General features: G+C 40.2%; 1 protein-coding gene across 10 annotated transcripts in view; it reads right to left on the reverse strand.

The window, feature by feature from the left end:
- TBC1D1 (TBC1 domain family member 1) overlaps positions 1-27,088 on the reverse strand; it is a 213,526-nt gene that overhangs the window by 82,755 nt on the left and 103,683 nt on the right. For 6 of the 10 annotated variants that reach the window (XM_037002624.2, XM_037002631.2, XM_037002625.2 and 3 more), the window contains 10 exons: positions 25,957-26,061; positions 25,316-25,448; positions 20,203-20,294; positions 15,504-15,614; positions 9,299-9,427; positions 7,897-7,983; positions 4,121-4,401; positions 2,116-2,277; positions 1,212-1,331; positions 136-275 (listed from right to left, as the gene is read on the reverse strand). In XM_037002624.2, coding sequence (XP_036858519.2) covers positions 136-275; positions 1,212-1,331; positions 2,116-2,277; positions 4,121-4,401; positions 7,897-7,983; positions 9,299-9,427; positions 15,504-15,614; positions 20,203-20,294; positions 25,316-25,448; positions 25,957-26,061 — 1,360 coding nt within the window. The remainder of the gene's footprint in view (positions 1-135; positions 276-1,211; positions 1,332-2,115; positions 2,278-4,120; positions 4,402-7,896; positions 7,984-9,298; positions 9,428-15,503; positions 15,615-20,202; positions 20,295-25,315; positions 25,449-25,956; positions 26,062-27,088) is intronic. The other 4 variants (XM_037002623.2, XM_037002627.2, XM_037002629.2 and 1 more) reach the window with 4 other exon arrangements.

A 27,088-nucleotide genomic window follows, 5' to 3' on the forward strand; every position in this document is an offset into this window, starting at 1 on the left:
AGGGAGCTTTAAAATTCAAACTCCAGGGGATGATTTTGACATGAAATCTCATTTCACTTCTTTTCCTACCAAATGTACTTGTCTCAAGTAACTCACAACAGACGTAAGCAGTTTCATTTCAGGAGCAGGCCTTACCTTCGTATCTGCCAGAAGAGTCACAGGCTTTCTGCGGCGTTGCTACGCGGAGGAATATCTGCTGCCTCCACGAGTGTCTCCGTGTCTTCACAGGGGTCGCACTGGCATCTCCGAGATGGTGGGCTTTGGAGTCAAAGTCCCTAAAATTACAAGATGATTTATGACTGGTGGGGAGATACAATTGTGTCTTTTAGCTTGACTTTGTTTTTTAAACACAGCACTGTATTATAAATCATCTTTGTGCAAGAAAACATAATTAGATAATCCTGAAAGTTAAATCAAGTCCATGGTAGGTCAGCACTCCTAAGGGACTGCTTTCTTACAGGATGCTTTTCACAAAATGAGCAAGAGTATGAGCCCTAATTAATTTCTATTGTAGAAGATATTAATATGCTCCATATACTAGCAGCTTCCAATCAAGCTTCTCTTGGCATCACTTCAGAAAAGACGCTGCCTAAAGGGGGCGCTGGCGCCAGGGTCACAATCTCCCTTTGTCTGGGTGTGAGAATATTTTCTCAACACAGGTCTGCATGTGTATAGATCAACATAGAAAATAAAACTACACAAAACCATCAAGGCAGTAAGTATTTGCTCACTCGCTGATGCTGTTTAACATCTGTATTTTTAAAACTACAAAAAACTAAACTAAAAAAACACTACATATTGATCAATATAAATAAATATAATGTAACCATTAATTTTCTTGCTATTCACAGGACAACTTGGGGAAGCCCTTGTAATTTATACCTGAGTGTACACCCACAACCAAGCAGTCAGGCACACATGCTGACTTATGTTTGGCAACCATATGCTCACTATTCAGAGACAGCACTCTCACTTAAAGAGCTGGTTAAGACTTTAAATAACATGTAATTAACATACTGAGTCAAAATTGGAGAACAGGTTGACTCATTTTTTAAAATGACATTCAGTACGGAAAAAGTATAAGAAAGAAGGTACAACAGACTTAGCTAAAATGACTTTTTAATGGCAAAATAGTTGCTGAAAAATCCCTGTGTATCTAACAAAACTCAACACTTCTATGCAGGCTTTGATAGATCTAAATTAAACCCTACCTTTTTGTCCTCATAAAGTCAGAGGTGTTATTTTCATCTACAGGAGCCAGAAATTTTAGAAAATTTGGCACAGAGGAAGAAGAATGAAGTTTTTTCCGCAGGGCATTACGGTAGGAGATGCTGAGAGTTTGGTTGAAAAAAAGAGTTTAGGATAAAGAAATACAAACACACAAGTATAAAACATAAGCTTCAAAATAAAAGGAACATTTTAGTTTTGATGCTAGGAAAATTAAACCAGGTAATAAAATAAAAATAGTTTGCAAATGAGATTTAACTTCTGTTTTCAGTTCAAAAAAGTTCTGTTTTGAGTGAATAGAATCAATTAAAAAACATCAGTGCATTTAGTCGTGCAACAGGCATAAGTTTTAGAGGTCTACTGTGCAACACTGTGCCACGTTCGACAATACTGTTGTGCACGTAAAAAAAAGTGTTAAGAGGGTAGATCTCATGTTAAGCATTCATACCAGAATATAAAAACAAAACAACAACAACAAAATCAGTCCATCTTCCAAAATGACTCTTCCTTACAAACTGAAAAAAATAATTTTCCTAAATTAATGTGGGAGCTTCTGACTTGGCACAAACTGCAGTGTGTTTGATCAAATGCAACTGTTAACCTCTGCTTGCACGCCAGCATACACTGCGGAAGGGGGTCATGAAAACAGCTGGCCCTCAAGACCTGTTTTCATAATCATTTGAGAAAAATTCATCCATAATACAATTAAGTCAGTTCAAATGATAGACTGAAAATACTAAAACCAAACACACACACATACACACACACACACACACGTGGTGGCCCCAGGTTCCTTGCAATGGACTCTCCCTCCAGTTAGCGCACCCGCTCTGAGGGAATGTCCCAGGAAGACAGACGACATTGAACTTGCCATGCGAGTGTGCTCACCTCTTTGGCACAGCATTCCCACTTTGTTCTCCACTTGAGTTATGTTTTAGGTACTTAAAAAAATTTGGCGAGGAGGCGGAGGGGTTAAGACGAGGTGGAAGAGCAGAAGCTGAAGACTGACCTGAGCAACTGTTAGCCTCGCCAACAGGTGGATGATTCACACTAAATAGCAATTAGAGAGAAAGGGGGGGGATTAGCGGGGAGGGGGTGGCGGAGGTGTGAGGACATGGGGGAGAAGGGGCAGACCGCTGGCCTCCCATTACTTAAGCACCAGCTGTCACAGGTAGGGGGCTGAGTAGCCATTTCTCTTCTGCATCCCATCTGTATCACTAGCAAAGGTTCTTTTCAGTAAAAAAAGAGTATTGTAAAAGGTCATTCTTGATCATTTCCCACATGTCTATGCACCTGATGGTACCTTTTCCTCTCTTCCCTTTTCAGGAACTGACAGAAAAAATTGTTTTAAACCTTAAAACAAAGGCAAAGGAAGACAAAACAAAGTCCAGAGCTTTTAAATATACCTCTCTTTAAAATGAACAATAACCTGTCCTGAATCTCAATGTGTCATTTCCTGCGGATAAATGAGAAAAGAGTTCATAACGGGGACAGAAAGCAAAATAGGCATGCTGGAGAGAGCAGAGGGAGGCAGGCATTTCTCTGCCCCTCATCACCTGTGTCCGGCATGATCCCTGAGGAGGCTGTGCTCTTAGGAGAGAAGGTAAATACACTGTCAGGGCTACTACTTTGCCGCCTCTGGTTTGTGTAAAGCAGCAGGTTTAGCAAGACAACTAGGAGTCTTCAGACAAGAATGTTTCCATTATCACTAGAAATGCTAGAAATAGAGGGGTGGGAACATGGCAGAGAGGCAGAAGTCATGTGCATACAGGCTTTTAAGAAACATGACAAGAACCCCACAAAGCCTCAAACTGTGCTTGTCTCTAAAATGTCATATTAATTAAATATTAGCTTCTGAAGTATGTCCTGCCTTGGGGTCACAGTTATCCAGCTGAATTCCAAAGGGCCGCTGCAACTATTTTCAGTGGCTGACTGAACGCAAAGCTGAGAGGCTCTACCTCGTCATTCGAGGATTGCTGACACTTGCCACTTCTCCACTTGAAACATTTCAAACATCTCTATACAGACGCTCGTTATGGTGCATGACCTGCACGGACATATGTCCTGTGGCTTCTGTTGTGGCCAGTCGGAGGAAGGAAATGACTGTGAAATGACCCTAACTTCATATTTAAAGTGATGGACTTCGAAAGATTTTTCAAGTTATTTTTAAGGACAACTGTGTCCATTTATGGTCTCTGACACTTACGGTCAAATTAACTGCCAAGGGACCCCAGAAGGCACCAGAACTGCTGCTGCTATATTGCTTACTCATCTCCATAGCCAGGAAATTCAAACTGCTCATTGGAACTCAGTAAATCAGTAAATCTTGTTAGAAGAATCTAAGATTCTCACAATGAAGAGAGTTTAGAAATTATCTATCTATTCCAACTTTGTCACAGAGAAGCAAATCTGCCCAGAGCCACCACCAGTTCAAGACAGAGCACTCAAGTGGCCCCTCACGCTCTGCTCGGTCCTGTCACTGCGTCTCAGCCCCACCGCAGGAATGTTCCAGGTTCTCAGGCAAGCAGACTCACCTGCTCACGACTTTTCCCCAAAGCCAGCAGCTAAGTTCCAATATCAACACTGTCTCTATTTGAGGAGTGAGCATTATACATTTTAAGGGCCATTTCTGCTCAGTTTTACCTGCTTCTTCATAATACTTGTCCTCATTCCTTGGGCAAGTAACAAGTGTCTCTCACATCTATGTACTTCCTAGGAAGGGTGGCAGGAGGAACAGGACATGCCTTCAAGTTTTTGGTTCTTAAGCCAAGAGTAGAACCTGACTCGGGTTCTTCTTTTACCCAGTAAACATACTTGGGATGCACATACCTGGTTACTACTAACAATTATGCCCCCACTATTTATACAGGTTTACATTTTAAACAAATCTTACTTTCGTTCATGAGGTGTCTCTGTGCTCACTGAGTGATACCTCATAAGTTTCCTTTGAGAGACCCCAGGAGACTTCTGAGGCTGTTCTGGAGTTTGCTGGCATTCCAGGGGCACGTGACTCAGGGTGTTTGCACGCCTTCTGAAGCCCTGCTGGGGTGGGAGAAGGGCAGGCTCTTCTGTGGGATGGCTCTCCACATCACTGGACAGGTTATCCAAAGAGCTGAGGAGCCGCAAAGAGCTCTCAGAGGCGGGCAAAGCCTCCTTTTCACACACAGACGGCTCCTGGCAGCAGACAGATTGACAGCAGATCAGACATACTTCAGGGAAGTTGTGGGCTTTACAGTCTCTAATCCCAGTAGTATAAGAACATTTCAGTACTGTACATCTTCTGATTATTATGCCATCTAGAGGCCACCTAAAAACAGGTGAAGGCCCATTAAACGCCTGTCTCAGATCAAATGCTAGTTTGCTGGACAAATGGAAAAACTGCCCAAATGCAAGTGTGAAGGGCACAGCTGTTCCAAGAAAATCCATAAATAGTTCCCTCTCTCTAGATAACAGAACCCTTTACTTCTACTTGTGAGAAATATAGAGTATTGTATAACTTGTGTGCACTGCTTAACAAATCAAGTTCTGCCAAGTGTGTTCACACATGTTATACCCATATTTTAAGGCTCTCTCTGAATTGGATCCAATGTTGAAATTTAACTTGTAATATTGAGGTTAAAAACTACATCCCATATTATTCTTAGAATGTGGAAGATCTCTCTAGGATTTATTGTTATGATTTGGAGCAATCACTGAATTTCTTCCTGCACCTCCATTTCATCATCTGTGAAAGGGTATAATGTAAATTTCTCACACTGGGTTTTAAGAAGTAAACAAGATAACACAACTAAAAGTACTTTGCTCACTATAAAATAATGTACAAATAAAAGTTATTGTTTTATTAGGCACTCACACAAATTTACTAAGTGGGTACTCAAATATATGAGAATCATGACAATAATACTGTATTCTTTCGAGATGCTTGCTTCTTCAAAGCAATGAACAGTCCTATTCATGCAAACCTATGCATAGCACTGGACTCCGGACATGGTGAGTAGCCAATAATTTTTCTCAAATCAAAAAATATAAAATAAGAGGAAGCATACCAGCTTTCTCCTACTGAAATTGCTAGAAGGGGTAAATAAACCACCATGTAAAGAGAAAAGAAATGAATGCATATAATGATGGATTGGAGAGGCTAAATTGTTTCATATGATATACAGTTGAATGCCTTTTGGTTGACAGGTGTTAAGAAAGATATTTTAAATTAAATTTATGTTTATTGAGGGGAGAGGTTACATATGTTTAATTCTGGGGGAACTGGATAGGAAATGCTTAATTCCCAACATACTATGAAATGTTAACATAATTGAAATTTTTCATTCTTCACGACTCTAAATTCCAAAGATTCTAATTTTAAAATTCTAAATTTTGTCTAACACAATACATCAAGCAAACAAGCTCCATTATGCAAACCTGTTCATCTCAATTCTTATTAACATCACCCCAAATTATGTGAAAGGCCTAACCATTAGCTTAATCTCACACCTGAAAGGGAGACTTGGACATTTGGCTTTTTGGCAACTCTGAGATGATCAGTTTATTAGAGGAGATCAAAATACATAAAACACCGTATCTTTACATCTTTTCTTTCCTTGACTTTTTTACCATTTCTTTACTTGAACAAGTAACAAGTGTCTCTAACATCTACATATTTCCCAAGGGAGGACAGCAGAGGAGCAACATGACATGCCCTCAAGTTTCTGGTTCTTAAGCCAAGAGTAGAACCTGACTTGTGTTTCTCTTTCACTCAGTTAAGCATACCTGGGATGCACATACCTGGCTCTATGGATAGGAGATAAGCAAGACCCATGAGCCGGTTTCTTCAGGTTATCATATAAAGGGAAATGTGCTTACTTTGCTGGTGTTAATATGCTAGGCTCATAATGAAACAGACTCTCAGAATTTTAAAAAAAAGATATAAAGAAGTACACATAAAGGTACACATTGAATACACACAGGTGGCTTCTGAAAAGCTGTATTTCTCTTAGAATTACCCTAAAAATTTAACTTATATGTGTTTTAGAGAAGAATAAAAAGCAATAGGACCTATTGGAAAGTCACTTGAGTGACATGAAATTCTTCATAGCATCTTTATTAGCACTTAATCTCTCTGGAATGCCTTCTTCCCTATCCATTTCAGCAGGTATAATTCCTACACTTGAAGATTTGATTCAAAGACATCACCACCCCACTCCCAAGCTTTCGTTCCATTGGTTGAAAATATCCTTCCCTTTGCTCCTTGTAACCACTAAGTTACCATTGTCTCTTACTTGAACCTGTCAGGGATCCCACCATACTCTACTTGATGCCAGTGTTATTTAAGTGTCTGTCATCTCGCTCCTGCCAGGTTGAGGTCCTGTCAGGCAGGGGCTCTGTCCTATTCATCTGTCTACAGCAGGTAAACCATAACATTTCCAAACTTGAAATGACCTGCATGCTAGAATCAGCATGTAGTAGATAGAGGGCAGACGACGCCACTTTTCACTAGACTTTAACTTAGGAAATCATATTTAGAAGACTGGTGTCTAAGGCCTTGTTCCCCAAAGTGGACCTAGAGACCAGGGGCATCAACACAAGGAGCTTGTCAGAAATTCCCCATTTCAGGCCTCAGGGGAGGCCCACTGCATCAGCATTTGCATTTTAACTAGAACCCCATTAAAGATGTACCTCAGAATTGGGAAGCACTCTTCTAAAGCAGTGTTTCTCAAACTGCAGACTATAACATATCATTAGTAATAAGTGGTATCAATTCAGTGGTTTGCCATGGATGTGTTAAAAATAACACTGAAAAACACCAATGCATATTGTATGTTGTTTACAGTAAATATTGTTTTGTGGAATTTTAAGTGTGTGAGTGTGTATGTATGTATGTTTGTGAACTATTTCACAGTGTTAAATATGCTTCTTACTGTTGGCTACAATCTAAAAACTTTGAAAGCTACATACCCAGAAGAGAGCTCAGAAGAGCTTAAAATTCTATGCGCTAGCTGTCACAGAACTCCCCCTCTCATGCATCTGAGGGCACTCTAGTAGAAGGAAAGCCGACTTTCCCAGCACAAACTGGAAATTCACTTTTTGGTCGTTAAAAAGCTGAATTTTTTTTAATGACTAGAAAGCAAGAAATTACAAGCACATAGACACAGGTTTGCTGCCAGAGAACCACTGGCTTGTTCATTATCACAAAGCACTGCCTGGTGGCAGATATAAGGGGTGAAGCTTAGTTGCTTATTTATAAAACCAGTAATGTTTCATTATAATCATAGAGCCAGCCAGAGGACAAAGTAAGTTTCAGGAATTTAAGTTACTTACTTCTTGGAATTCACAAACCCACTTTTGAGGTTTTCCTAATTACTTTTAATACTAGAAAATCTACTTGGGGAAGAAATTCATTGGTTACTTGGTGATAAATCAGATACTAGTGGTCTAAAATTGTGATCTTGTTTCTTTGCTTATGGAATGGCCACCTGCTTTGTTACATAAAACTTTTATGTTATAGTCAAACTGCAAAGACCCTCCACCTGCACCAATAAGTCTGGAAGCATCAAACTTTTCATGATTGGAGATAGCAGGTTTCCTTTGTTCCTTCTGCAGGCTCCATAGATAGGAGATAAGCAAGACCCATTAGCTAGTTTCTTCAGGTTATCATATAAAGGGAAATGTACTTACTTTGCTGGTGTTACTGAATGTGCTAGACATGGAGCTGTCCAGATCCAGACTGGCAGAATGTTCTGGCAGGCCTCTGGCTTTATTACCCTACATAAAGAAATGCAGTTAAGTTAGGACTCGTGAAGCTTTTGCAAAGATATCAGCTAGCAGCAGCTTGGTCTATTTAAACAAGTTCAGGAAAAACACATCTACTGAGAAATGCTGCTGAGCACAAATGTACATTAAGATAATCGACATTTGCTGGGGCTTCTGGCTTTTTTTTTTTTTTTTTAATAACACACCAACCTAAATGTTCCAAAACACCTTGTGGATTAGTCACATGACAGGGGTGATAGGCAGGACCAGGAGACAATTCATCTACGAAGAAAAGCAAGTGCTAAAGTGAGCATCCTCCGCTCTCCCCTGAGACACAGCTCATCACAGCCACCAGACTGTACAACACTAAAATGACTTTCCATCAATTTGGGAGCTCTCAAGGATAGCCACTCCCAACCCAGGTTTTGTTAATGGTCCATTTTTAATTATCTAAGGATGCTGCAAAATTCTCAGAAACACTGTCAAACAAAATTAAATTTAACTTTCTTTAAAAAAATTTCAAATGGAGTGTGTCATGAAATCAAAAAGAACTAGAACATGCAAGCTCCAGAAAGGTGTAAAGCTTTGAAAGGAAATCAAACTTTGATTTCTTACAAGTGTCATAAACGGTAGTATGCCCATTAGGGTGGGGTGGAGGGGAGGGGGGAAGCACACAGCCAATAATTTTCTTAAAGAACTCCCAGATTGATGGGTATGTGTACTCTATTCTTCCTAGAACAGCAATCTGCAGACTTTTTATGTAAATGACCAGATAATAAACCTCTTATGCTTTGAACCAGATAACTGTGGCAGCTACTCAACATTGCACAGAAATAGCCTTAGAAGACAGGCAAATGAATGGATGTGACTGTGTTTTAATAAAATTTTATTTACAAAACAGGAAGTGAGTGGTATCTGGCCCAAAGTGCATAGCTTGATGACCCTGCTATCCAGAGTTCCAGGTAGGTAAGAGAAGCAGCTACCTAACAACAACTAGTTTTTTCAAGTGGAATCTAGTGAGAATGGAACCCACACCTTAGCCTAAATAAACTATGCTCTTTATAGGGACTAATCAACAAATAACATTCTTTTGGAAGAGAAAGAAATTCCAGGGATATAATACAAAAAAGAAGAGATTTTTTTTTAACCCAGGCCAAGTTAAAAACTGAATTTAAAGTGTAGATAACATTCCTCTAAGACTGAGAAGACATAAGATTTTACCCTTCTATATATACCTCATGATGAACACTCATGGAATAAAAGCAGAATGGAATCTCACATTCTTTCAAAAACTGGTTTAGCTGAAATCAGGGGAAAGGCTACTTACCCGTGACCAAATGCTCTCCAAGGACTCCGTTAAAGATCTCTTCGCTCTGTTTTTCAGCATGTCTAGCCTAAATCGAGTGGCACTAGGTGGTAATTCACTTCCAATATTTTCTGCTGCAATGTGAGAGGTCTAAAAAATGAAACAATGAAAAGTTACTTAGAGCTCCCTCCCTTTTTAAAGGAATGAAAAGTCTCTAGGACCCCAAGCCATTATTCTGTCTGTGACCTCATTTTCCCTTCTACTTGGAGACATGCCTGAAAATCCAAGAAGTAATTTTGCCTCAAAGAGTTAATGTGACTACTCCAAATGAAATGAGAGAATATACTTGGAAACCAATCAGTTAAGAAAGCCTTTCAGAGCTTGGGCCCTGCAGTCAGATCAGAAATCTGTCATCCACTAACTGGCCTTGTGCAAGCTGCTTTTTCTGAGCCTTAATTTCCTCTTCCTTAAATTGAGACCAACCTCAAGATCTAATCATAACACTGTAAAGTGAGATTAAAACAAGTTAAGCACATAAAACATTGAGCAGTTTCTGGTACAAAAGCACCTATTAATAGCTTTTCAAAGTAAGTAAGTTACCTTTTGGGGCATTTCTGGGGATGAGACAAACGTAGCAACTGAAGATGCCATTCTGTCTGCCTACACTAATCCCTCCATTCCTTGCGGTAGGTTCTGTCTTCTCTACTTTCTCCTCTCTCCCACCTGTTTCCATCATCCCTTTCATTCTCCTCTGTTACCAAGCTTTTCTCCCTTAACTGACTACAATAGGAAACTGATGATATGATGGAGTTTGTTTGCCCACCACAAAATGAAGTTTAATATAACTTATTAACAAAGAGGTATATTTGGAAAAAAGGAAAAAGGACTACAGAAAACCCCTACACTAAATCACTTCTTATCTCTATGGATTCTTACCTGATTGTCTCTTGTGAGACAGTGATTTTGTTACGAAGACTCACAAGCAGATCCTCCATTACTGTAAAAGCACTATTCTTTGCTGTTGTTACACATTACAGGAAGTGTGCAGACTAATACAACAAATAAACAAATGCATTGGTACCACTACCAACCCAGCTGTGGCCAAGTTCTCATTTTGCAGGGCTTGAGAACAGTGAGGAGCACGGGCTTGGAGCTCAGTGCCCAGAGGACAGGCATCTTTGCAGCTCCCAAGCTATGTGACCGTGGGCAGCTTGACCTGCTGCCCCTCAGTTCTTCACTTTCCTCACAGAGCATTTAGTGATCTAAATGAAGTAACACACATTAAAGTGCTTAGAATATACCTGACACTCAGTAAGTATCCACTATCATGATTTTAGCTACTCTGCTTTCCACCTTTAATAGGAAACATTACGGCATCTTCGAAGCCTCCTAGAACCACTTTCCTCCTTCCATCTGCAGAAATAACCCTTCTCTGGAATTTGTTGTTCCTCATATCAGCTCATGTTTTATACTTTTATATATATGTATGTAGCCATAAGACTACATGTAGTTGAAACTTCAAATGAATGTATAATCCTGAATATATCTTTCTGAATTAGCTTTTTCTTTCAATGTTTTGAGATTCATGTTGATAAATGTTCTTTGATTCAGTCACTTTAATCACAGTAGAGTATTTCACTGTATGATTATAACACAATTTATTCATGTTCCTGTTGTTAAACAATGATTACCTTTCTTTGCTTTTACCAAAAAGACTGCACTGCCCTCTCTTAAGCATGGCTCTGTATCACACGTGTGAAAAGAAATGTGCGTGCTAGGTCACTGGGCTGTGCCTCTACAGCTGTACCAGAAACTGTCGCATTTCTCTCCCCTAACTGGTACCAATCCACATGCCCAGTATCAGTACATGAGTTCAACCATTACATGCTATTGTTAGAGTTTTTAGTTTCTGCCAATCTGATGGGTATATATAGTCTTAATTTGTCTTCCCCGATTCTTATACAATTAAGCATTTTTAATTTTATTCAGTTATTTGCTGGTCAAAGACCTTACATCTTCTGTAGAATAATGAAATTCTAATTCACAAATGAATGCTATACAGTTTTCAAGGCATAAAAGAGAAAGAAAAAGTTCTGATAAGAGCTACATTCGGCTTGGTCAAGTCTTCCACAGAATTTATTTCTATGAGAATTAGAATGTGCATTAAATGACTATTGGCTTAGAAATCCCTCCAAACCATCACTTATCTTTGTGTTTTCACAGAGCACACAGAGCATATTCTGGACACTGCCCTCCTGCCTGCTGCAGAATGAGTGAATGAGTAATGGTCGCCTGGGAGGCCCATAGGAAACAGGCCTGCAGACTCACTCAACCAATATTGACTAAGTGCCTGCCAACGTTACATACCATGGGGAGGTGCCTTCCGAGTTGCAATGTGCCCTGTGCAATCATTTACCAAGAGTAAGAGCCTGTCCAGACTTGAGGCAGCCTCCAGAGCAAAGGGAATGGTCCACAAAGGGCCCTCGGGGGCCTGCCTTTGACTCAATGCCAGTTCACTCACAAAGAAGCTGTGGACTCGCATTCAAACTCTTAACATAAGTTTTCATAAAACAGAGGCATTTTGAATTGTTGTAAAGAAAATACTGGCTAAAAGACTAATAGTAATGGTAGATTCTATTAGACAGAACAACAACTGGTCATCTTTTTCTGTTGTTTTTTTTTTACATGAGGCCATGAGACTCTCACTACTTTTAATCCAAGGGCTTTTCCTCTGCTCTCCTCTACCAGCTAATGATTTTTTATATGCATAATTAAAATAACTGGAAAATAATTCTTGCTTAGAAAAAAATTCATGTTTCAAAACTAACACATTTCTTGTTTACTTTAAAATAAGTATCTAGAAATCTCTCCTTTGTGGATGCTGCTGGTTGTTAAGTTTCCCACTTGGGGCTCCAGACTGAACTGCACTGCAGTGTGATATGTCTCATGAGAGACAGGCAAACTCTGAGCAGGAAAGTTTGGAGACAGGTTTTAAATTCTGATGCTACACTGAAGTTCTCAGTTGGGAACCACAATCTTGTGCTGTGACAACGTATCTACAAGCAGCCTTACCCATAACTAGCACCTGGAAGTAGCTTAGGTGTCCATCAAAAGGAGAATGAGGAAAAGCTATGGTACTGACACAATGGAACAAAAAGGAACAAAGCACTGATACATGCAACAACCTGGATGAATCTCGAAAACATTTTGCTAAGCAAAAGAAGCTAGAACTAAAAGGGTACATATGCTATGATTCTATTTATAAAAAGTCCTAGAACAGGCAAAACTAATCTATGGTGAAACAAATCAAAACAGTGGTTGCCTAGGGGAGTGGGGTACTTTCTGACATGACAGGATGCTCTCTATATTGACAGTGGTTGGGGCCACCTGACTATACGATGTCCTCAAAACTCAACAAATGGTACCCTCAAGATTTGGGCAACTCACAATTTATAAACTTTATTTCCAAAACATTGCAAGCAAATACTGAATCCCAGTTATTGATATGCACGCTGAACTGTTTAGGGACAGAGAAAGCTGATACTAGAAACTTACTTTGAAAACATCAAAAACATGATGAAATTAACAGATGGAGACATATGGGAAAGCAAATATAATAAAATGTCAAAAACGAATTCAAAAAGAATGTGGATGGTGGGTATAGGAATGCTCATTGTGTAATTCTTTCAAGTTTTCTGTGTGACTGAAATTTTTCAAAATAAAAAAATCACGGAAAAAGATAAACTTAGCTACTAGAAAAGGGACCCCAGTATACTAAAGAGTAATTGTATAACACTAAATTGGGCTAGTTCAGCTTCTCAAAAGCATAATGGTTAAGATAATGTCCTTGGACTCATACATATTGGCTCCACCACTCCCTAACTAACTGCATGACCTCTGTTCCCCATGTTCTTGTCTTTAATATCAGTATTATGCTATCTACCTCAAAAAGTCATAGAAGAAATGGAATAATTCATGTAAAGAATTAGAACTGTTTCTGATATATGGCAAACATTCAATAAGCAGTTGATTTACTACTAAGTTTTGTACCAACTCTGTGAATACAAGTAGAAATGGTATGTCCATTGACTAAAACATGTCACCCTTTAACTTTACCAAAGGTATTTGCCCAAAGTGATTCCTTTCCCATAAGATCAAAGGATTCATTCATTTTCTATATTATGAAAATGATTCCCCTGACAGCTATCCAATACTGTCATTTCAGTCCTTGAGAAGCAGGGACGGTGTCACCACTAGATCTGGGAAGCACAGCCCTGAGTCTGTGCTCATTGTTTTCTGTCCACTTTTGAAGGCCAGTGGCCAAAGAAGTTCACTGCCAAAGCCATGGTTCTACCTCTCTCTAGATCAAATCGTAACACATATTCAAAGGCTATAGGAATTTTTAGGTGCAACAAGAAAGTGATGAAATCCATGTGGCTAAACCATTTGGTAGCAGAAAATGAGAGCAGGAATCTACTGATGAATGGCAAAGCTTCAGCTGACCGTTTATAAAGTGGCTGCTATTCTGAAAAGCCTGACTCTAAGAGCTCAAGAGAGTGTCCAGCCTGGAAAATACCCAACCACATCTGGGGACCAGGGCAACTTCTTTACAGGCACAACATGAGCCTCCTGGGTAACAGAATGTTTAGAAACTTCTAGAGAAAGTGCTGCCCAGACCAGACACTCGTTCCACATTGTGAGGCTTGTTCTCTTTTACATTAAAATCTCTGATATTTTGAAATGAAAAAAGAAAAAAGAAAGCATAAAATGTGTTTCTCCATTGGACTAAACTATGCCCAAATCATAAAGATACTACCGTGTTCATTTAAAAATTAGTATGTACTAGGTCAAATCTGTCCCTCGACCATAAATGCTTCATTCCCTTCTGGCAGTTATAAATTATTTCAAAATTATTGAAGTTAGGGAAAAAACAGGGAAAAACTGTTTTGTGGATGGCACAAAAGGAAAAAAGAAAACAAGAATGAAATTGAGAAAAGTAAACTAGAGAATTAACTGGACACAGACCGGGTGGCCCATCCGAAAGTGAACAGGAAAAGCACAAAACTCCCACACCATCTTCAGGGTTCAGGCTGGGAAGGGCGGACTGTCAACATGCAAAGACCAAAAACACAGGCAATGTTCTGCTGTCACGGACATTGTTAAGGGACCTGAGAGTTGACCAATGAGATTAAAAACATTATTGAACATTGAACTGGGCTCTAAGAGTTCAGGAACGGCACATGATTGTCAAAGCCAATTGGAAAGTGGAAATCAAATGGGGAGAGTTGCTATATGTACATCCAAGTAAAACTGCATCTTGGTTAGGTTACCAGAAAAGCAGAGGCTATTTATAGGGAGGAGAGCGAGACAGCACACAACTGAACATCAAAGTACCTTGAGAATAAGCAGTCACTAAGTATTTTTAAAATAGACAATATACTTCTGGAAAATTGAGGATTTTTTTGACACCCGTTACTGGTCTTTTCCTCTCAATTTTCTGGCCTACAAGTAACTGAAACAAATATAAAATACATGTATTGAAGCTATAATGATTACTATGAATTGACTTATACAATCCCAAAGACACAGGAAAATAACCCACAGCACTGTGTGTACCAAATCCCAAATCAAGGCTCTGAAAAGACAGAGACCTGCAGGCAGCCCCAGCTTCTGGCACAGCATCCCTCAAACAGAAAAGCTAAAGCTAAACAGAGCTTGTGGACAAGCAGAGGATGGCAGGCAGGCTCCATATGTCCATCACACAAAACAGAATTAAGAAGTTCTATATCTGAATAACACAGACAAGGCTCTCTAATGTATCTGACTCATCAGCAGTGCTACATTACACTCACACAGCATTTATATTACAAAGAACTTGCAGGCACTTTCTGAAATTCTGAAGGCAGCTATATAATGTCATTCCCATGTTACCAAGGAGAAAGATGAGGTGACAGGGCCTGGCTCTCCACAGGTCGAGCAGCTTGGCGTGGCAATATCTACTCCTGACTTCATTCTTGCTGCTCTACACCAGTCCTCTTGTCAGAGCAACCACTATAATGGAGACACAAACTCCTCTCATCTTCTCCAAGCACAATCTAAATATTCCCAAATTTTCCCTATATGTATAACAAATGAAGATAAGATACAGGGAGAGAACTTCAGAAAATCCTCCACACTGTGTTTTACATGGTGTCTTGGTAAAATTGTAAGGAGAAAAATGCCATACCTGCTTTATCTCCCCAGTGTGGATGTGACCTTTTTGCTTCTCTTCGTATAAACATCTTAGGAAGGAAATAATCAATTCATTCTCTCGCTGTTCATTTCTTGGTCTCAATTTCTTTAAAAAAAAAAACGAATAAATTATACTTGTTTTGAATTGTCAACAAAACTGTTAAAAACCATTCCTTTGGAAATGCTAACTTCCAACCATCAACTAGTGCTTTTACCAAGTCTTCTCACTAGGGGGCACCAGTGATCCAAAAAGTGGAGGTAATTTTGAAAAAGGAACAAACAATGGAACCAACCAGTGGGTCAGATTCAGCTTTTGACCTTTGTTGTCCTTATACCTAAAATAACTATTTCACATCATTCAGAGGCATAGCCAGAATATTTAATAAATAAATAGTCTTGAAAAGAGACGAAATGAACAAAATCTGTGTAAACATCCAGAGGTCAAGAGCCATAACAGCTACACATTTATAAACTCTAATGATTAAGGCACCAGAAAGGAAAATAGCAACTGGTCCCAAGGTCATGGTCCCACATGTCAAATATGTTCGTCATGAAGCACCTTCTGGAAGCCCCACAGGACATGCAATTGCCTACAAAATTTCAAGGCATAGACTCAATTTCTTTCCCTCTCTCTTTTAAAAAAACAATTCTCTCTACACCTTTTCTTTTGCATGCGGGATAGCGGCAAAGCACACTGGGCTAGCAGTCAGGACACATGGGTTCTACATACTATCTACATGTGGGATTAAAGGCAAGTAATTTAATCTTAGATTTCTCATATGTTCAAATGAAGATTATGTGTGACATAAACTCCAAGTTCTCCTCTAGCTCCCAAATTCTTTAGATTTTGAAATATTAGAATTCATTTTTATAAGACCACCTAACTTAAAGTACTTTTTTCTCCAAATACGAAGAAAACAAAACTGGATTACTCTGGAGATGTACAAAGATGCTAGTCTATAACTTTGGAAATATATATATTTTTATAATGACAATTACCCATTGTTCTGCACTGCCCTTTAAAACAAAGTCAGGGTATAATAAATGGATTAACTATACAAGCAGCTGAGTGTGGGTCAGTGCCACTCTTGGCAACCTCCTTCCCCAGCTAACCAGGGAACAACAGTTTTACCCTTCCTGTTACAGGCCTTCAAAGCAAAGGTAACACTAACCCAGACCTTCTGAGATGCCCTTTCTTAAAGAAAAAGATCGTTTTTAATAGTAAGTTTTTCCTGTTACTCAAGGAAAAGACAGCAAATGATCAGAATAGGTTGTTTTCATTGAGGACTTCCTGTTCTTTCAAATTTCAGCTAAGGATTAAATATTTTAGAGACAAGAACAGATGTTCTCAATCTGGATTCCAAGCCATGAACCTTAATGTTATAAAATTTTACATTTTATGCAACAAGTGGATTTTTCCAGAAAAAGTTCCCATCAGATCTTTGAAAAAAGAAAGTGGTACTCAGCCCTAAAGAGAATAAAGCAGTCAAGCCATGAAAAGACATGGAGGAAGCTTAAATACATACTGTGAAGTGAAAGAAGCAATCTAAAAAGGCTACATACTGTATGACTCCAACTATATAACATTCTGAAAAAGGCAAAACTATGGGAAAGTGGTTGCCTGGCATTCAGAGGATAGGGGAGGAATGAGCAGGTGGCGCATAAAGGATTTTTAGGGTAGTATAACAATTCTGTATGCTACTACAGTGGTGGATACATGCCACTACACATTTTTCAGAACCCATAGGTTGCCACACCAGAGTAAACCCTGATGTATACTATGGACTTTAGTTAATAAGAATGTATCAATATTGGTTCATCAATGGCAACAAACGCACCATACTAAGTCAAGACATCAATAATAGGAGAAAGTGGTGTGGAGGTAGGAGGGGAGGGGCGGTGAGGATGATGGCATGAGAGATTATGTGGAAACTCTCTGCACTTTCCACAGACCTTTTTCTGCAAAACTGAAACTCCTCTGAAAAATAAAGGCTATTTTTTTAAAAAGTTCAGCAAAAGGGAACAGGCAGGAGTTATGGGAGGCCTCTGAGCAGGCGTTCCAGAATTGAGCCATTCTTTCTCTTACATCTTTAATTAAATATGTGGGCTGCTCTCACAAGACAATGTATTTTTCTTAGAGAAATTCTTCATGATAACATATTTCAAAATATCAGATGAAGAGAATTCAGACTTGCACTTTCTTTGCCAGCCCCGCCTTGGCTTGAGAGCAGTTCTCACACAGGGGAGGACCACCCTGGGTCCGGCCTGCCCAGCCAGCAGCGGAGCACCCTGAGATGACAGCGAGACCCCTTGGGTCACCATCACATAAGCCCAGGCAGCGAGGTTTGAAAATTATACCTCTAAAAACAGGCCATAAATGAAAAAGTGGCTTTGCAGCGTCAGGAGTTCTCTTATAGAGAGAAGGGCCGAAGGGCCACATCCCCAGCTGGCATTCGGTTCCCTCTCAGAGAGCTCGAAGCCGACCTGTCGGAGGCAGTGCTGATCTCCAGCAGCACCTGCACAGTGACTTCTCATCTCTTTTTCTTTAGGGTTCTGTTTGGGTTCTACTTCTTCTTTCATTAAACATTTATAAAAACATTGATTATGCTTTAATAACTACTTAAGTAATCATGTACCACAAATCTCAACAGAATTTACATTCATCTTGTGAAAATTTGCCCATAAGTTCTTTGGAAACAAATTATTCTCCAGGAATGACTGACTACAAAGGAAAATACTAACCATTCTATTTATAAAAGGACTTAGGATACGGCAAAGCCACCCTTTTCTTTATGATCTTTTTAAATGTATGATTTCCAAATCCATTAGCAGGCACTGGTACCTAAACAGAAACCTAACTTGGTTTACAAGATGTTCTATAAAAACCAAGAATGGTCACTGAAAAAGTAATTCAACGAGACTGACAACAAGCCAAGAGATGAGGAGATCCACTTCAGCACAGAGCCATTCAAGGGGGAGCCTCGCTGAGGGGGGTGGGGCAGAGGGCGAGATGGCCTTTCCAACCCAGCGACTTCCCTCTGGGCTTTGGACAACCAAAAAATCACAGAGCCTTCTAGAGCAACACCTAGAGGCTCTAGGATCCTAACTGAATATGCACTTTTTATTCAAACCTGTGTCACCATTTTTCTCTAAAGTCTTTTTGCCATAATGTATTAGGTGTCTAAAAATTCACAGGTCAAAGAGAATCTCAGAATCACACCCATTAGGAACTTCTCATTGCTGAAGAATATTTTGTGTATTACCTATCCTGATTCATCACTGTTTAGGAAAAAGCTACACAGTCTTGTGTAATATAAAAAAGAAAACTCCTATCAGAGGAATGGGCATCTTCTGTGCTTACTAGAAAGATGCTCCCCAAAGCAGCCTGATCGCTCTGAAACAGCAAGTGGGCCAGCGTCAGAGAAAAAGGCCCCGCTTTCACCGCAAATGTCTCACCCATCAGAAGCACACTGCCTATTTATGAATTCCAAGTATTTTAAATTTGCCTGAAAGTACTGTGTACTTAGAACTCTAAAGATTCTTTAAGAAAAAACAAAGTAGTGTGTCTGAAGTTGGTTCAGAAGAAAGAAAATTTAAACTGGAAATTGTGAAAGTTACATTCTTTTTGTGAAATTTAAAAATCTTATGCTTTCTACAAACATATGCCAATCCTACTGCAGAAGGGGAACAAGGGATTAAGAGAACTCTAACATGTGAATCAGAAGAAAAAAAACAATCCTTTAATTTTTCATACTAGAAGGAAACAGATCCTGGGCCCTGTCTGGAGAGTCCTCCCAACAAGGAGGGAGGGAGCTTAAACCCACAGTTGGAGCCTTCCTGGCTTGTTTAACGACTCCTCCACTTGCAGGAGCACTGCCACTCTCCTCCACCCGAATCAGAAGATATTTATTCTTTGTTCTGATGTGCTCTCTTCCCTAGAATAGTGCCACAAAACCTAAGAAAATGCCCTTCCGCTAAAGCAGACATGAAGTTTTTGATGAGCTCATTAAAGATTCATAATGAACACACCACAGGCATGCCAGCATAACCGGCGTGGTTTCCCCAAGTTTCACTGCATCTACACGCAAGGGCAAAAGTGAGGTTGCCAGGTTTAATGTAGAAAGCCAAGGAGCTAGGTTTTTGTTTTGTTATTTTGTTTAGGTTTGATATTATTATATAGCTCTAAGTAGATAACATCATATAAATCTATTTCCAAAACTGAAAAAAAAAAAACCAGAAGAGAAGTAACAGTAAAGTCCAAGTTCATGTGCACGAAGTCTACCTCCTTCACCTCCCACACTTGGGCTGAAATCCCAACCAGGCAGGGCCTGAGGGAGGCTCCGGAGGGAGCGGAGGCACGCTGGGCAGGGAGGCACGGGGGCAAGTCTGGGTCTTCCGTCTCCCAGGCTGAGGCCCTTCCCCCTCTGTGATTCCCTTTCTCTCACTCCAAAATATTTTAAGGGAGAGCTTCCCTGGGTTAGTCTAGTCGCTTTCTCCATGAAAACAAGACCTGATGTGACTCTGCAGTTCCACCCCGGCTCCTCCATGGGGCTGTTAAGCCCAAACCAAGAGGAACTCAGGGCCACTTCCTTGGGGCTGTGACAGCCCTGGTTTGCTGTATTTTATAAATAACATTTCACAGATAAGCAGCCTGCCTTTTCTTTCCACCTAGAAATTAAACACTAGTACTGTACCTGAACCTCCTCAAAAATAGTTGCTTGCTCCTGATTAGTTAATGTTGTGAGGTGCTTCTGGAGTTCTAGTTTGGTTTTGGAAGAATTCATTCCTTTAAGAGAAAAAAAGAGAGACATGAAAACACCACATGTAAAAGTTATAGGGCAGACCTAGCACCTTCCATACTAACTCTCACGACATTCTAACCCACCCACTTCAGGCTGCCAACGTTTTGTGGAAATTCTCATCTTTAAAGTAATGTTGATATGACGATGAGGACAACTAACTTCCTCTAGGTGAGCCTCACAAGCCAGGCACTGTATTAAACATCATGCCTGCATCATTTCACGTAACACAGCAGTCTGAGGAAGAGGATTCCGTTATTTCCATTTCAGTCAGGAAACTGAGACCCAGAGCACTTATATACCAGGTTCCCTCACATAAAATTGATTCATGTTGCTAACAACTTTCTTTTCATCGTCATTTACTTATTAACAGTCTTAAGACCAACTGATAACCATTACAGAGGATTATGAGTTAAAGTAAAAATAAAGTCACAACTTCATTGACAATCAGAATTCGCTATTTCAGAAAGCTCTTCCCCCCCACATATATGGCTCAGACCCTGTTTTGCCCTTCCTTGGTGCCAGAGATAAATGTTACAGTGACGAGAAGATTCAGAATGAAAGGTGATATGGACCTACCTACTCTGAAAACACGGCTGCCAATTACTTGTATCCAAGGGCAGCCCTCTCCTCATCCACCTGCCACTTCCTTCTCCTCCTCCTCAGGGGGAGCCAAAGCTCAGGGCAGGGGAACAGTGGGGGTACATCTACACACCTGATGATGGCCAGGAGGGGATGCCCATGAAATCTAGAACAGGGACTGCTTAGCAGACGAGTTTGCTGAGGTCAAGAGAAACCAGTCAAAGGTCAGAAGGCCAATCAGCAGCCAAGCCTGCCCAGAGCCAAGCTTCTGTACCCCCCCACCTCCTCCACCCACCGTGGCAGCTGAAGGCAGAGCCCCCTCCCTCCTAACAGGCCATGGAGAGGCTGCCCCTGCTCAGCTGCTGCTGTGTCAGCTTCTAGAATCCCTGCTCTGCCCACTCAGCATTGTACATCGTACACATAACCTCAATTAAACCTCAAAATAATCCTTCAATTGGGCACCATTTTACTATTTTACTAATCCCTATGTATAAATGAAGAAACTGAGGCACAGAGAAGTCATGTACTTTGTTCAAGGTCATTGACTAAGTAAGGGACAGAGTTAGAATCTGAGCCATGTCTGTGTCAAACAGAGACCAATCTTCACTCTCCACTGCCTCCCTTTACCCAGAGAGTCAAGTCATCTGATGTATGGTGGCTTCAATACCAAAGTGAATTTAGAGGTGGGTAAAAATGCAGAAAGGACAGACAGGTTTTGTCAGAGTACAGATCAGGTACTCTTCTGGCACACTGTCCAGGCATACAAGCCAGGGAAACAGACGGATGGGTTTACTGCACTAACTACTTAAATGCTGAATCCAAATAGCACTTAAATTTATGAGTAAAACAAGCACTCAGTAACCATGAACCAAAAATCCTTCCCACATATGTTTATCTCTGACACAATGCAAGCATCCTATTTGAACATATCATATTATTTGATGAGACATTCACAAGTGGAGAAAAACACCAAATGCTAAGAGTTAGACAATTAAACTGTTAACTAGTTTACACGTCTGACAATCTTAGTCTGCAGTACAAACTATTCTTCACATTCGGCAGGTATGAAGAGATCCTTCAACGCTTTACCCTTGTCTTCAGCGTCCTCAATTCATTAGGTCCTTCCTGCCCCATCCCAAACAGAGGGGGCCCCACCCAGACCCTGGCTCCCCACTCTGTTTACTCCAGGTTCTCACCACCCTCAGTCTCCCCTGGGTGGTTTCTGGAGCATGTGATGCCAAAAGGCTTTCTAGAGTAAAAGAGAGGCAAGGAACAACACAGAAAACAGTAACCATAGTCGAGGGCACTCCTGCACTGCAATCCCTCCAGCCCGGATGGAGGTGCTGAAAAGGCTCTTGCTGAGACAGCTCTGACGAATGGCTTTGCTCTGTCACAGGCAAATTTACTTAGCAAAAAGGAACCCTCAGTTTAACTTTTCTTTTCTTTTTAGTTGAAGTATAATTTATTTTAGCAATTCCCAATATGCTCATCTAAGCATTAAGCACAATGCTATATAAATACTACTAGCAGTTGTGCACAAATACAGACCGAAGCACAGCTGAGCCTCTTAGACGTAAACGCACATCAGAGTGGAGTGTCCAAGGTACTTAGAACGTGCTGTATAGATACTGGGTATAACATGACTCTATCAGTTACAAAAACGGTCTTTTTGTGGCCACGTGATCGGTCCTCTCCACAGTTTGAGTTCTTGGCCAGACTGTAACTTCCTATTAGAACTACTCTTAAGGGAATATACAACGAGCTTTAATAAACCACTTCATTCTCCTTATTAGGAATGCAATATAGCAAAAAGCAAAGGCCTCAAACTGTTCATAAAATAATTAGCATCTCCCCTAAGGATACCCTTAATAATATGCCATCTATACTTAAGAAATGCTTCTCAACATGTAGACAAGACATGCCCTCATCAGCCTCTAACTATGCTACTAAATGGATGTTTTTATATTAGCATAGCTTTCTGTTTTGCATGGATTTTATCAGGCAAAAGATGAATTAAAGAATAATTCCTAAACTATAGCTGCAAAACCCCTACCCTGCTTAAACTACTCAGCTATATAACTTTTTGCAAGCTAAAGCTTGACTGAAGAAAGATGTATCAGTGGAACTCTGGAATCCTTCCAGTTCCTGCAGATCATAATCTGCTTTATCTTCAAGGCCAAAGTCACTGTTGGCTTCTTAATAAGCTCTTAAGGGACATTTCCATCATCGTTTACCTTATCTTGACAACCACTAAGGAATGGGTTATTGATCCTCTCTGATGGCATCTCAAGTTAAAGCACATTTCTTATCCCCAGATACATTTTATACAATTTCAGCAAATACTTAAAACTAGGAAAACAGTGGGAAGTATTAATCATTTTGAATCATTTTAAAAAGCACGACAATGCCAACAAATGAAACTTTGAAGACCTTAAGATGATAATTGTCAATTTATCTCATTTAAGAAGAGAAATCAGATACCACTTCATGAACCCATGATGATGGGCATCATCAAAAAAACAGCAAGTAACAAACGTTGTGAGAATGTGGAGAAATTAGAACCTTATATGCTGTGTAACCACTAGGGAAAAGTGGCAGTTCCTCAAAAAATTAAACATTTGTTATCATATGATCCAACAATTCCACTTCTGGGTATATTCCTAAAAGAATTGAAAGCAGGAACCTGAACAGATATTTGCAAACCAACTTTCATATAGCAGCACCTTTCACAACAGCCAAAAGGCAGAAACTCAAATGTTCACCCACAGAAGGATGGATAAATAAGGTAGATGCATGCAATGGAATATCAGCCTTAAAAAGACATGAAATTTTGATGTGTGCTACAAGAAGAATGAATCTAAGAGGCATTATACCAAATAAATAAGCCATACACAAAAGGACAAATTCTGTATGATTTCACTTATATGAGATACCCAGAATTGTCAAATTTATAGAGACAAGGAAGAGAACGGAGCTTACCAGTGACGGGGAGGAGGGAGTGGGGAGTTAGTGTTTAGTGGGTGTAGGGTTTTGGTTAGGGGTGAGGACAAAGTTCTGGTGGTGTTTGGTGCTGACAGCTGTACAACAATGTGAATGCACTTCATGTCACAACTGTACACTTTTACAAAGTTAGAATAGTTAATTCTATGTTATGTGTACTTTTACTAAAATGATAAAAAAGAAATCAAATCTAAATAGTTAATGTCACATTTTTCTTCACACAAGTAGAGCTTAAAGTATTTTAGAGACATGGGAAATAATCAAATCTTTGTTTTTACAGTAACATGGATTGTTTAAATCATGTGACTCCCCTCAAAACCACACAAAAAAATTTTTCAGAAATTCATCCATACATAAATGGAACAAAATGCAAAATCAAGAAAAGAGAGAAATCAACCCATTCGGCCTCCATGTGCCCTCAGACAAGCACCACGACCGCCCACCTCGTCCTCCCCTTGGCTGTGTCCTTTCCTCTCGGACCCTCCTGCAGTCCCAGAGACAAAGCTTCTCTCTTCCTGCCTGAAACATGTTTCAGGAAGGGTCTCCTCCATTCCATTCTGACCTACCTGGACCCTTGGGCTCTGAATTTGTTCAAACTTCTCCAATTGTAGAAAGCAGCTGGCTGGGCCTCCCCAGCATGGCCTCCTCCTGATGACAGCTTTGATGGCAGGGGACAGCTGGGGCTTTCACACCTGGGGCCGACTCCTTGCTCACACACTATTTTACTGCTAGACTTTACTAATCCTCCGTGTACCTATCCCTAAAATGAGCAGAATAAATGGTCCCTTTTCCTCCCACAACATGGTGAGAATTAAATAGATAACACATGAAAAAAAAAGCACTTAGCACAATGCTTGGCACATCTTAATTACCAACAAATATTAGCTGCAGATCATATTTATGATGTTTCTCCCTAAGCCAAAATTATAAAAATTGTAGTCCATACTCAGTCCCTTCTTTTACGCTCTCCTGCTGGCTCCTGGGCTACAGCCTGTCTTCTGCCCCCTCCACTCCATTAGAATGGCTCTGGCAGAGGCTACCAATGCCCTTCTAATTGAGACCTCCTAATTTTCTAGTGGAAATTCCTTAGCTCGTATTTTACTAGAAGATCTCTCCAGAGCACCAATCTGACTGACCACTCACAACCATGATAAATTATGACTGCTGTTTTCCTAACTCCTCTGCTGCCCTAGAGTCCCTTGGAAGGGAGATGGCAGGAGTGGCCATGGATTTCTATCTCAGAGTCCCGAGTGCTAGCACAATGCCTTACAGTCAGAAGACATCCCCAGCAGCTGAAAGCTCACTGATGATTCCCAAAACTGACACGAGCCCCTTAGGCAGAACCTTCCAATAGGCGCAGCTTATCTAGTTTTCCTAGGACCTGCAGCTCCCACTCTGCTAAAGCTTGGGAACGGCCCCTACTCACCTTCGACCCGCTCGCAGAGCTTGTGCAGCGCCTGCAGAGGGCAGGCCTCACACAGCTGGGCGGGCGCTCCCGCTGTCTGCTGCACCGCGGCCACCGTGAAGGCCTGTTTCAGGGTCATCATGATTTCATCAACCTGATGAGAGGCAAGAGACAGCAGCCAGCAAAAAGTCAATTTCAAATGGGCCAGCCTGAGACTTCAGGCCTCTGTGGAAAGTCTTAGTATTTTAAGATTTTTCTGGTCTATTAGTCACAGGTTGACAGATCATAATCGTAGCACCTGCCCAGATTACAGTCTAAGCAACACTACCCCGGATGCTCAGAAGAGCCAAGGCAACAACTAAGAGGGGAATCCTAAATTGAAACGGCCAACTCCTAACTCCTCTGGTCCAAATTACGTGTTTAACATGCCAGACCAGAGAGTGAAAGTGGGCAGGTTCTTCAAAAACAACAAAAATTGAAAATGCACACCCAAGTATGTCTCAGATGTGTACTAGTTACTTATTAAACAGCCATGAAGGAATAACCAAAGGCAATCATGATTTGTCAGTGTGATACAGGGTTTGCCTAAGGAAAGAAAAATTAGTGCAGCTGAAATCCCTTGTAAATAAAGTTGCCAGGGGAGAACTGTTCGTTCTGCTTACCAGAGCCTCATTTGTGCACTGGAACACATAACACACAAAGTGAACGCCTCCACCACCTGTGGACTCGCGGCAGATAAACCCAAAGTGGTCCACGTGTCTAATACCCTGTTGGAGGCAGGGAAGAGAGGAGGGAACACTGAGTTGTATCCAAAAGAGGCACCACTGCCAGAAAGGCAATTTAAGATTCACACAGCACAGTTTTAAAGAGCACTCTAACGTTGTTGTTTTCTCAGGTATTTTAAATATCTAAAACAGCTCTCAAATATGAAGATTCACCCCGTTCTACTAAAATGTGACTCTGATTATCCCTACAAGAAGAGAAGCAAGATTTGAAAACTGGAGTTTTTCATGTTCATTTTTGCATTAAGATGAAGTGGAGAAAAGCTGACACAGATAAATAAGAACTTCTCTTAGATATTAAAAAATGAAAAACTATTTGGAAAATCAAAAGCAAACAAGAGGTTAATGAAGAAACTGCACACAATCGCACATATACACATATGTGCACGTACACACACAAACATAAAGGTTAAAAAATATTTAAAACATTTGCACTCCTAAAATAAGAAACAGGTAAATATCAAAGTGAACTGGTATGAAGAATGAGTCAAAAATTAGGAAGAGTGGAGAAGCTTTTAAACATCAGATTTTAAAGCTAAGACTGTGCCAGTTTCCTAAGAGCTCTTTTTAATAAATATGTAAATTTGTTTTCAAACTATCAGCTCAAAGGCACCTAGATACATACAAAACATCATCCATAAATATTAATGCATGAGTGTCTCCAGAAAGCACAGTGTGCAGAGGTCTGAGTGCTGGGAGCCTAAAGTTGATGTGGTCATGTAAACTTGTAAACTATACAAGCTGGGAGATAATAAAACTATCACATGAAAAAGCATAGGTTTAACATTAACATTTCCATAGAAATAGAAGCAAATCAAGGTAATCCTGTGGCTACTCTCACTTTCAGGTCCAATACAGTCCAATAAATGTGCAATCACTAACATACTGGGTGACTCAATCAATGTTCTCCAACAGTTAAGTTTAGCATATGCTAGAGGTTACTTCTCTGGGGAACATGGTATTTGGAAAAACTTCCTATGTAGATGTTCCCTATTCAACCTATAAAGGAACA

Source organism: Manis javanica, chromosome 5 (assembly GCF_040802235.1).
Source record: "Manis javanica isolate MJ-LG chromosome 5, MJ_LKY, whole genome shotgun sequence".
NCBI lineage: Eukaryota > Metazoa > Chordata > Mammalia > Pholidota > Manidae > Manis > Manis javanica.